The sequence below is a fragment of the Pterocles gutturalis genome, unplaced genomic scaffold (assembly GCF_000699245.1).
Source record: "Pterocles gutturalis isolate BGI_N339 unplaced genomic scaffold, ASM69924v1 scaffold22676, whole genome shotgun sequence".
Classification (NCBI taxonomy): domain Eukaryota; kingdom Metazoa; phylum Chordata; class Aves; order Pterocliformes; family Pteroclidae; genus Pterocles; species Pterocles gutturalis.
Genome location: NW_010098410.1, coordinates 1 through 12,428, shown reverse-complemented (window position 1 = coordinate 12,428; position 12,428 = coordinate 1). Strand labels below are relative to the sequence as shown.

Below are 12,428 nucleotides of genomic sequence, written 5' to 3'. Positions count from 1 at the left end.
TTTAAAAAGAATTAATTTAAATAAGCCATAAAAAGCCCATCTAAATGCAATTATTCTGCTTTTTGTACTATTCCATAAGCTAGTTGGTTTTAAATGTGTCGCATTACTCTTACAATATGTGTTTTAGCTAATAAAGACACCCAGACTTGTATCATGTAATGCGTAATTCTGTGTTTTGGGGAATTTATTTTTATATTTATTTTCTGGCCAGGGAATTAATTTGATTGAATGAAAAAAACTGTGAGGTTACATGGAAGTATCAGAATTAAGAACAAGTCAAACATACAGAATAAAAGTTCTAATCAAATATTGCTGATGATCATTATTCAATAATTGAAAAAACCCTGCGCTGTGGTTGACACACATTTACAGCATCTCATTAGAGTATTAGAACCCGAAAGGGAAATGAGCTGAAAACAAATGCTAGGTTTGTTTTCAAGTTAACATTCAAAAGCATAGCTAGAGAAAGCAGCCACTTAAATCCTAACCTTCTAAAAGCTTAAATACAACTGAACACTTTTACTATGAGGTCTTTCACTGGGCAGTATTCTCTTAAAGTAAAGAGAAGTTGAAAAAAGGAATGCCACTAGCTCCCATGAAAGGTTTACAGACAGCATTCAAACTGTTCTATTTCAGTAGCAGGCAGTCTAGGAAATTGTTTTTACGATGCTTGTCGAGAGACTTTATTAGATACAGATAAAAATGTTTCACCTATCTACCCAGGTTACCTCAGGTGTTCTCGTTAGGTGTGTTTCTTCAGCCTTTTGCCAACAAGTTGAAGAAACATTAGAAATGTCTCCTACAACTGGTATAAGTGGAGTTAATAAAAGTGATCCTGTGTTGTTTGCAAGTGTAATTGATCCCTGCTTGGGGATTTTGTTCTTTTATTGCATGGAGATGTCCTGTATGGACTTCCAAAGTGATTACTTTATATGAAAATTAAAACAATATCTCCAAATTACAGATTATCCAGTTAGAGGTAATGGCTGAAAAAATAGTTTTCTGAGTCATATGCTAGTGGCCTATCTGCAAGGCTAAAAATTCTCGTTGGAGCTTGCTCACTGATATATAAAAGTGTTTTAGCTTTTCTGGCAGAAATTATGGAACCAGTGCCAGAGGGAATGAAGAGAGGCAGTATTCTGTTTTTGTCATATTTAAGGATCAAATTAGAAGCACAAGATCTAATGGGAGATGAGGATGTCTTTGCTTTAGTGGGAATAATTTTCATATGCCTTTATGAGTAAGGATTGTGATTTTTTTTTTCTTTGAATCAGCAGATGTCATACGAGTCCTGGGTGTGTGTATTAATTTCAGGTTCAAAACAAATTTTTCCCCTTCCCTTAAAAAATGTACTATTTTTAAACACTTGGTTGTCTTCTCTCGTTAGAATTACTTGAGGCATTGTTGCACATTATAAAGAAACAAAAGATGTTCACAGTTCCAAATTCTGTCCTTCCTTTTCATAGCAGCTTGAGATTGGAGGCAGCTAAAATTGCTGTTTTCTGGTAAAGTGAGCAAGTTGCATCACAAAGTAACTCCTGTCTCTTCAACAATAAAGTGTAATCATCAACCTTTAAAAAATAATAAAAATTAAGCACTTAGCAAAATTGAGTCAAAGGAGTTGGAAGCTGCATGTCTAAGGCTGCAGAAGGAGCTTGTATTTGAATAATTTGGAGTTTCCAGTTCCCAAACCTGTAGTGAAGTCTTCAGGAGCTATTAAACTGCAGTCTCTAATTCTTGTCAATACATTATTCATTAATGATAAGCTCCATTACATCTTTGCCCTAATGTGGCACCTCCCAGTCTTCAAATATATGCACCTTATTTTAGAAGACTTACTGGTTTCATTTTCTTTATATTTCCTCTATATAACCTTTTATATATTTCTGTACTTCTGTGATGAGCGTATTAGGCAAATGAAGCATCAGAAGAGAAGTTAAATGAGCTAGGAAAGAAAGGTGAAATTATCCAGAACTTTCAGTATAAAAGGCAAGCTACAGTTTTTCCTACAGATGAGATCTGGCACCAGTTGATGCTGTTATTTTCAAAATTATCTGGGGGAGTGTGTACCAGTCACTTGGCCTTCTTTTGTGTAGTGCTGGGGATGATTCACAGTGCTGCGAGTCATTCTTCATGTTGATTAATCTGTGTGGCTTTAAACAGTAGGCTATTATTAGATGTGGAATAAAAAACCCTTTGAGATGTTTGTATATCAATGTACAACCTCAAACTCTGAACAAAAAGTTGAAGTTTATATACTGCTTTGCCCTTTGCGCCCAGGGTTCTACTATAGATGATTTCCAGGTGCTTAGTGTAAAAAGGAGAAAATTGGTATCTATAATCAGAAGGAATACTGTAATGGTTGTTACTCTATTGCTGCACAAAATTTGTAATTAAAATAGTTTGAGTTTCCTCTAGCTGCCCTTTTCAGTTTCAAAAATTGCTCCTAACAATATTTGAATTTCATCTGCATTTCTAATGCAGGTTGGTGGTAGACTTCTAATATGGGTTAACTTAAATGAGAGATTAAATCAAATTTTACTTCTTGATTTAAACTATTTCTTTTAAAATCTTCTTTCAGTCTGGCTTGATTGATTAATTCCAGGTAGACTTAATAAATTCAAATGATCTTATCAGGAATTACTTTTCTTCCTCTGTGAACACAAGCAGGGCTCAAGCCCAAGAGACCAGACTGGATGTGGTTCTGGAGGTGACTGGGGGAGGAGGCTGCCCATCAGTTTGGCCAGTTCTTTGTTGTGTGACCGGACTCTGCTGGCTCTAAGGGAGATGTCTCCTTTTGTAATATTTGCCAATTCCAATGAGAATCAGATCAACAAAAAAGAACGATTTGCCTAACACCAACATTATAGAGTAATGGAAGGTTCGTAGGCAGAGAGAATGATTTGACGCAATCTCCTTTGTTTCATTGTGTTTTGCATATGACAGGAGGAAGCTTCTCCTTATTCTTTGCTTGATATCTGTTTGAATTTCCTGACTGCCAACCTAGAGAAGTTTTGCACGGAAAGGCAAGATGGAACACTATGCTTGCAGGAGCCAGGAATGTTTCCTCAAGAAGTGGCTGATCGATTGCTGCAGACGATGGCATTTCATGGTAAAAAGAATTATTTGTGGGTCATCACTGAAAATGCTTTACTGGAATGTGTTCTAGTGTATTTTCTAGTAGAATCTGCTGTTGCAGCTGTTAAAACTGTGTTCCTTAATCTCTTTATAGAGAATTTCTGTTATTTTCGCTTTTCCACAGCTTCAGCTGAATGTTGCATTGGCATATAGATAGTTCTAAATAGACAGTCATTAGACTTGGGTTTGTGATTTTAATTTAATGTTCCCTTAAGTGAACATTCTTTAACAGATCTTTCAATCACTTAAAAATATATATATATTTATTCTGCTACTTCTAGCAGAACTTAAATATTTCAAGATCTCTTGCAATTAATTGAATTTTCTTCACTGTGTGTCCTTGTGATTAAACTAGGAAGTAATCTTGTGATTTTCATTAAAATAGTGCACTTTGTTGAAGTGGAATTATTTGCTCGAAAGCAGTGGGTTTCAAGAGTAGTGTAAACATCTGTGAAAACCACATTGTGGTGTTCTTACATTTTATGTATTGGCCTATCATATACTCTGTCAGCACATCTTTGAAGAGAGGGCTGCCCTCTCCTTTGCTTGCTTTTAAGCATGATAAAAAGAAATGTTGTGTCAATAAAAGCTTCTTGTCATGAAAAGAGTGAATGTATAGACTACCCTAGAGAAGAGGCAGGAGAACCATTCCTGGAGATCCTGGAGACTAGAGGTGAGATGTGAAACTAGAAAAATTATGCAGACCAAGCACCCTATCCTATAGGTGCAGATTTGATTGGATCTTATTGTGCAAATTCTGGTGTTCTAGTTTTCTCAAGTTGTTCTAGTGAGATATAAAAGAAGGAATGGTCCTAAAAAAAGGCAAACTCAAAAACTTTTCATCTTCAATGTACATTACTTTCTGGTAAGTAATTATTTAGAGTAGTCCTGAGAAATCAGATTAAGGGAAATGGAATTAACAGAAACTTACTACCAGTGCTAGTAGTGTTGAAGCCAGTTCCAGAAACTGAAACATCACACTGTATCAGAATGCAGGAGGGAAAAAAAACCCTATGTCAGATAAACAGGGTGTGGCTAAGGGGAATTAACAGAAACTTACTACCAGTGCTAGTAGTGTTGAAGCCAGTTCCAGAAACTGAAACATCACAAACACTGTATCAGAGTGCAGGAGGGAAAAAAAACCCTTATGTCAGATAAACAGGGTATGGCTAAGGCAGGCCAGTGAGAGAGCCTAACCTCAGTCCTTAAATGAAAACATGAGCAAAAATTAAGAAGTAATTTAGCAACACTTCAACCAAATTATAATATTTTATTGCATTTAATTTTTCTGCTGGGTACCAGTTGTTTCATTCCATGTTTTTGCTTTCTCTGCAAAAAAAGGAATGCCCTGACTACTTGGTCAGAAATGCCTAAACAGTTTGCTCTTTAGAAAGGTCCGCAAATATTACTATTAATTGGACTTTGTCACCAGTGGCAATTACTAGTAGGTGACTTAAATCCAAACTGTAGTGGCGATTATGTTTTTATTCACATACATTGCATTTTGAGTTTCTTTTTTATGTTCAGTATGCTTGAAGATAGGAGATAAAAACCAGGCGTGTTGACATTTATAACCCTCTAGAGTGAAACCAGAGGGACATGTTCCTCCTACTCCTTTTGTGTGCACGCTTGTGTAACCATACCCTTCTCATATGGCTTTCTATAAAGCAGTAAACCTGTTGATAAGATACAAGTAAGAAATCTTGGTGTTTTCAACATGTTTTGGATAGTCCTGTGTGTGGAATTAATGATTTCAGTTAGGATGTTGCCAGTATGCTGCAAGAAAAGACTACTCATGCAGTCTTCTTGCTACAAAGCAAAATTATAATAATCTCAACAAGATTGTTGTGCTTCCTTCCCATCCTTTCCTAGTTTTCTTCCTTCTCCTCTTTGAATCACTTCTTAGGTTTTTTCCTCACATTCAACTTATTTCTGAGCAACACTCCTACATTCTTCATGAGGGATATATAGAAGAACTTAATTAGCTTAGTTTAGTGTATTGATCCTGCTTATGAATTCAATCAAATACTGAATTATTCAGTTGAGTTCAAGGAAGGTGAGAACTGGTCATTGATTGCTGGTACTATCTTGAGGTTAACATTGCTGTGTCTTTAGCTCATTTCTAACCAGCTCAGTGAGAAACCCCAGAAAATGCAGGCAGTAATCTGAATGTTTTTCAATCCTATCCACATTTTATTTATTGTGTTCCATGTTCTGAACCAAACAGGTAATGTGTGTATACTACATCTTAATTTATCTGTCCTATTCTTAAACCTAGAATTTTCTGAAAGTGAGATTATAATCTTAAAATGGAATCCCAAATATAAAATTTTGGGATCAATAGGATAATGATCCAAGAAAAACTAATTTGCAATTAATTTTCTTTGTTAACACTTCATATCTTTTGGGCTCTCAAAATAAAAGTGATGTTCAGTAACACTGGAGCCAAGCACTAATGCTGTTTTCCAACAGGGCTTCTGAATGATGGAACTGTGGGCATCTTCCGAGGCAACCAGATGCGTTTGAAACGAGCGTGCATCCAGAAAGCAAAAATCTCTGCCGTGGCTTTCCGGAAAGCATTCTGCCATCACAAGCTAGTAGAACTTGATGCTACTGGGGTGAATGCAGATATAACAATCACAGACATTATAAGTGGACTTGGCAGCAATAAATGGATCCAACAAAATCTGCAATGCCTTGTGCTGAACTCACTAACCCTCTCTTTAGAAGACCCGTACGAGAGGTGCTTCAGTCAGTTGTCTGGGCTTCGTGCATTGAGTATTACCAATGTTCTATTCTACAATGAGGACTTGGCAGATGTTGCTTCACTTCCTAGATTAGAAAGTCTGGATATATCGAACACCTCTGTCACTGACATAACAGCACTACTCACCTGCAAAGACCGACTCAAGTCTTTGACCATGCACCACCTGAAATGCTTGAAAATGACCACAACCCAGATTCTGGATGTTATAAGAGAACTAAAATACCTGAATCACCTTGATATTTCGGATGACAAACAGTTCACATCAGACATAGCACTTCGTTTGCTGGAACAGAAAGATATCTTGCCTAACCTTGTGTCTTTGGATATTTCTGGAAGAAAACATGTTACGGATAAAGCTGTAGAAGCATTTATTCAGCAACGGCCCACAATGCAGTTTGTAGGCCTGCTAGCTACTGATGCAGGCTACTCAGAATTCCTAACAGGAGAAGGAAACCTAAAGGTTAAGTGAGGAAATTAATTTTACTGAGAAATTACAATGTGCGGGAAAAACAGGACTAATTGTTTGTAACAAATGTATGTGGGTGTTTCAGAAGGAGGCTGTAGGTTCCTTTCTTTAACTGTTAATTGTAATTACTGACTTTATGTCAAATTCCTGCTTAATTCCAGCACAGAAACTGCTACATTTACATAATACTGTTGTAAGAAGCATCTGTTTTCTGTGCCTTTTCAGTGAGCCTTAGATCCTGATTTAACGTATTGTATCTAAGAGAGATGAATTTTGTCTAGCCTGAAGTAATTTACTGCAATAATATTCTCTAGATTCCAGCACAGTAACTAGCATAAGGCAGCAATACGTAAGAGGTGGAGGTACAATTTGCATAAGCTTTGAGCAGTTCATGATCAACACAGCAGATGCAATAAAACTTAATAACTTGGCTGCTGTTGTTGCTGGCTCCATCACCACTTCTATTTCCTATTACAATATTTCTACCCATCTTGAAAGGTCTTTTGGTGATGAACATGTAAGAAGCAATTACTTAGGATGAAAGACTTCCTCTTCTTGAACAAATCCTAAATTACTTAGCCCCTGAGGATGAGATGATGTTTGCTGAAGTGCATTTATTTATTTTTTAGTGCCAGGCAACAAGACTTCATTCCCTGTTCTGTAGAATATGCGTGCACTCACTGGAGAATGAGTTTATTCTGTCCCTGCTCTGAAGGGGTCAGAATTAAAGAAGAAAAAGAGATGTTTTAGACATGTCAGTGTTATATCATCTTTGACTTTTGTTTTCTGCTGTGCTATGAGGATGATGAAAACTGCAGAGGTAATGAGGAAGAGTTTGCATAATGTGTCCATAGTTCAGTCTGTCTCCTGTGCAAGCTGAGTGTTGCATTTCAGTTTTAAAATTCAGAATGCTCTTGTTATAGGCAAGTGAGGTAACACGGCTACACAATTTTATAATTTATTTTTTCCCTGAAATTTTTGACAATTGTTAATGGCCAAGTCTCAAGTATTTAGTTGTCACAGCTGATAGCAATGTGTATGGATGTTGAAATGCATTGTTGGAGAAAGCAAGTTCCCATTTGATGTGATGTTCTACAGCATCAGGAAATTATATCTCATGTTTGGTATAAAATAATTCAATACAATTCTTGCTATTTAGAATACACGCTTCATACAAGTGACTATGCTATGAAAAGGCAGGAAGAAGAAGGTTCTAATAATGTAAAAATAATGAAAGACTTGTAGAAGTGTTAGCAGGTAGAAAAAAGCAGTTTGCTTTTTTTTTAAGGCATAGTTGTCAAGAAGAGACTGTAGGCAGTGACTGGGGTTTTTTGTCTCCTTTTTTTTTTTTTTTTTGTGACCTAAAATTCATTAGTGACTGTACTGAAGTATTCGGCTGCTTAGTGTAGATGCTGCTTAGTCTAGATACTGCTAAAGAATGAACAGGGGACAGCACTCCTGGAGACAGCAGAAGTAAAAGGTTACTGTCTTTACAGCAGTCCTGTGAAATCTGATTATAGAAAATTCTTGAAAAGATTGAACACTAGGCAGACATTATGGCTGAGAACATGAAGTCAAGTGTAAATTCTTCATATACTGTGTAACTGGCTGCAAAACATGTCAGTAAATATGATTGCCCTGCTCTAATCGATAGAGAATATAAAACAAAATCCAGGATGGTATCAGTTCTCCCAAGGCTGTAATATATTCCTGATCTAGCAAGTTTCAAAAAATTTGGCTCTATATGATACAGGATGCACAGAACGTGACACTTCATCTATGAACATTTGCTTTCCTTTACGTGACATATTAAGTAGGACAAGTTCTGCACGCTTCCCTAAGAATTTTAAAGAACAGTGGTTGCAGCAATGATTCATTAAATAGTAGGACTGAGGAGCAAACTGTCTACAGTTATATAACTTAGAGTTATAAAGTAGACAAAATGTAGTTAAATGGAAAATACAGCGGATTGGGAAGTGGAAAAACTTGCAGATGGTTGCTGATTTAATATTCTGAACTTAAGCTCACGTTAAGTCAGTAGCTCATAGCTTCTAATGCAGTCTTTGCCTAAGTTAGCTCATTGTTTAGTTTTCACATATATTTAAAGTCTCGTTTTAAGAATTGCTTCTTTTGCAGAGAGCATAAGTTAGTTCTTTAACATGGTGCTGGAAAGCTATTGCTACAGATAGAGCTTATAGGAAATTTGATGTAGACAAAGAATGGAGTTTTTTTTTTTTTAATTGCCAAAGCTAGAACCCAGAGCCAAAAAATTGCAGCCAAAATATTGTTTTAATCAGTTTATCAGTTGCATTTGACAGAACATTTGGTTACAAATAGTGTTTCTAGGCATTTGGTGCATCATAAGCAGCTTTTGTTGGTTATGAAGTGCTACTTTTACTTAGTGGTTTCTCACAGGTCTCTTTAAAGCCTAATTTTGGCTTATAATGTGGATCTTCTTTATGAAGAATGTTTGAATGAAGTGTAGTTCTGGGTTAATATGGCCAGATAAAGTAATTGTTTGCTTACTGAAGGATTTGTCTGAAAATATCATCACCTTTGAAACTGCAGCTTTGCACTTTTTAAGAACAAAATTTTAAAGTAAAATGATGACATCTTAAACTAAAGATTATTTCTCTGTTCACAGGTGTCGGGAGAAGCAAATGAAACTCAGATTTCTGAAGCACTGAAGCGTTACAGTGAACGGGCCTTCTTTGTGAGAGAAGCACTATTTCATTTATTCAGCCTGACGCATGTGATGGAGAAAACAAAGCCTGAAATTTTAAAGGTAAAATAATATAATTTTGATGATCATGCATTGTTCCTTAAACTAAGCCCATCCCAAAACCTTGGTATAAACTATTTCATAAGCTTTTACATTTTTAGTTGTGATTTTTAAGATTAAAATTGTAATGTTGAATAAAAGCTAACAAGTATTTAAACAATAATGATGTGCAAGATGCCCTGTACTGTTTTATGTTAGGTAAAAAAACAAGCCACTGCGTCATTACCGTTACTCTGCAGAAACTCTGTCCTACCTCATTCATCTCTGAAGGGGTTTGGTGATTTTTATCCCAGTGTGTAGAGCAAACCTTGGATCTTTCTAAGAATTTCTTGCATTCCATGCAGCATCTCCTTTGAGGGGATGCTGCAACCAGTGCAAAAGGACTTGGAGGAATTAAAGTTGTCAGCTTTGAATCACTGAGCAGAAGGAAATGTTCTTCCTGAGAATTAAAATCACACCAGATGGATTTTTCACTTAAGTAAAAGGGAGGCAGAAATTGGGTGCTGTGAGTCATTGTTGCGGCCTCAAGCAACAGTGGATTGCTCTTGGGGTAAGTGCGCAAATGTGTAAGTAACTAACATGGGCAAAACTCTTACATTTCAGCTTGTGGTTATTGGAATGAGAAATCACCCCCAGAACTTGCCTGTGCAGTTAGCAGCAAGTGCGTGTGTCTTTAACCTAACCAAGCAAGACTTAGCAGCAGGCATGCCTGTGCGACTTCTGGCAGATGTCACTCACTTGCTCCTGAAGGCCATGGAACACTTCCCAAATCATCAACAGGTAAAAGATGAAATTTCTTGATTTTCTGTAGGATTCCCTGTCTTGTGGATCTTACAAAAAGTTTTTCCACATCTCATGACCTCATGGAAGAATGTTTAATGATTCATAGTAAGGAAGTATTCTGAAATATGTATGTCTCTGATGAAGTAATTCTTTTTCATTTCTCATAGCTTCAAAAGAATTGCCTTCTTTCACTGTGCAGTGACAGAATCCTTCAGGATGTTCCATTTAACAGGCAAGTTTTATGTCAGTTAAAATGAATTGTAGCATTGCAGAATATTTTTCTTTGTCTGTTCCTTCAGAAGGTTTGGTTGTAGTCTCAGTTTTACTGAGTTTAAATCATTCCAGTTGCTGAATTTGTCTGGCCTAAATTGTTTTGGGCCTGTAATTCGCAACTGAATAGAGATCTGAAAAAAAATCCTTTGATATACAGGTATTTTTTACTTTACCTGGATGGGTCTATCACTAATTGCATGCAATAGAAGTCAGGATTTCTCTGGGGTGCTATGGGATTGCTTTTTTCAGGTTTTTCTGCTTAAATGCTTTGCCCAAATACTTTGAAGTGTGTTGGTCTGATGTTTCACAAGATGGTGCTGATTTTTCTTTCTTCTTTGGAAGCAATTTCTGTGCACTTTGATATATAATTAGAAATAAGAGACCCTCAGCAAACAACTCAAAGCTGAGTGAGGCTCATGCAATACGTATAATTTCACTGTGTGTTTCTACTTTTTTGTGCCTTGATACTTCTTCCAGTTTATTTTGTCTTGCGTGCATTTTTATCTGATGTGTTGTCTGTGTACATCTTTCGTTTACTAAGACTTGCAAGACTTCTGAAAACTAAATTTATTTTTAACTTCCAGATTTGAAGCAGCCAAACTTGTTATGCAGTGGCTGTGTAATCATGAAGATCAAAACATGCAAAGGATGGCTGTAGCCATAATTTCCATTCTTGCTGCAAAGGTACAAGATTAAAGCTTTGAGGTGACAGGATAATATTTTTAAAGTATGAAAAATTGTTGATATGGTTTTGTTTGTTTACAGCTTTCAACAGAGCAAACAGCTCAACTTGGCGCAGAGCTCTTTATTGTTAGGGTAAGTCAGATACTTTCCTGACAGTTAAAAATACCATCCTCTCCAGCTATTTATGCTAACAGTATTCCTAAACATAAGTAGATAGAATTCTAAGAACACACAAACCTGTATTAATTTGAAAGCTCTTTAGAAGAGAAAAGCCTAAAGAATTTGTTAGAGATAATATCAGAGCCAGTGGTAAGGTAATGAGACATATTGGCATAGATGAAAAGAAGCTAGAGTGGAAAAATTTGACACAATTAATACGAAGTAAAATATAGACAAAAGATGCTCAAAAAGAGAATATTTGAAGTAAATGGCTAGTGCTGTCAGTGTTCATGTGGGGTCCAGAGTTCTGTGGATGGCTTTGTGCCCTCTGTAGTAGTACTACACGTGTAATTACAGCGAAGACAAAAGAATTCCTCTAGCAGCCAGCCATGTTCAAAGGGGAGGTAAAAAGTGTAATAGCTGTTTTATTTTGTATAGTTTGACCCTAAAGATATAGATCTTTACTCTGTGTATAGATGATAGCAATGCATTACCCCAGTCTGTGCAGAAAGAAGCAGAGGAGCTAGTACGTTTTTTGATCCGCAATTGTAACTGGGATTTTTGGATTGCTTTTTTTCCAGCAACTTCTACAGATAGTTAAACAGAAAACAAATCAGAATCTTGTAGATACTACCCTCAAGTTCACATTGAGTGCACTTTGGAACCTCACTGATGAATCTCCAACAACATGTCGGCACTTCATTGAGAATCAAGGGCTAGAACTTTTCATGAGAGTCTTAGAGGTGAGGAGTACAGTTTTTGTGGTGGATTATCAACATAGGTTTATAATTAACATTGTTTCAATAATAAGTAAAAATGGTTATTGTCATGGTTTAAACCCAGCTACCTGTGAATATCAGGCAGCCGCTCATTTACCCTCCCCCCTCCTGAGGAATTCAGGGAGAGAATTAAATGGGTGAAGGGAGAAGAGACTTATGGGTTGAGATAAAAACAATTTAATAACTGAGCTACAATAAAATTGAAAATAATAATAGTAATAATATACAAATGGGTGGTACACAGTGCAACTGCTCACCACCTGATGACCAAGGCCCAGCGTGTTCCCAGCTAAAGATCCTGGAGCAGCGAGAGTCCTGAAACTGCAATCCCAGAAAAGAAAGAAAAGCACGTGCCTGAGAGTCCGAGTGTGAAAGAGAGAGAAAGTATGAGAGAGTGCTTCTGGATAGATCCTCACCTATATACTGGGCATGATGTGCATGATATGGAATAGACTATTGGCCAATTTGGGTTTCAATCCTATACCTAAGATCAAATCCTGGGCTAGTAACTGGGCCTGTGCTCCCTCCCAGCTTCTCCTGCACCTTTACCTACTGGCAAAGCATGAGCAGCTGAAAAGTCCTTGACTGTCTTGGCAA

The 12,428-nt window shown here is 36.7% G+C and overlaps 1 protein-coding gene across 1 annotated transcript; it reads left to right on the top strand.

Moving 5' to 3' along the window:
* Positions 1-2,940: 2,940 nt before the first annotated feature.
* Positions 2,941-11,795, top strand: LOC104457921 (protein zyg-11 homolog B-like; the record flags this gene model as incomplete). The annotated part of the gene is given in 8 exon segments (XM_010072916.1): positions 2,941-3,112; positions 5,611-6,365; positions 9,016-9,156; positions 9,757-9,933; positions 10,104-10,168; positions 10,794-10,893; positions 10,975-11,025; positions 11,634-11,795. Coding segments are annotated over 8 exon segments (1,623 nt in total), but the record flags the coding sequence as incomplete, so codon positions are not given.
* Positions 11,796-12,428: the final 633 nt, after the last annotated feature.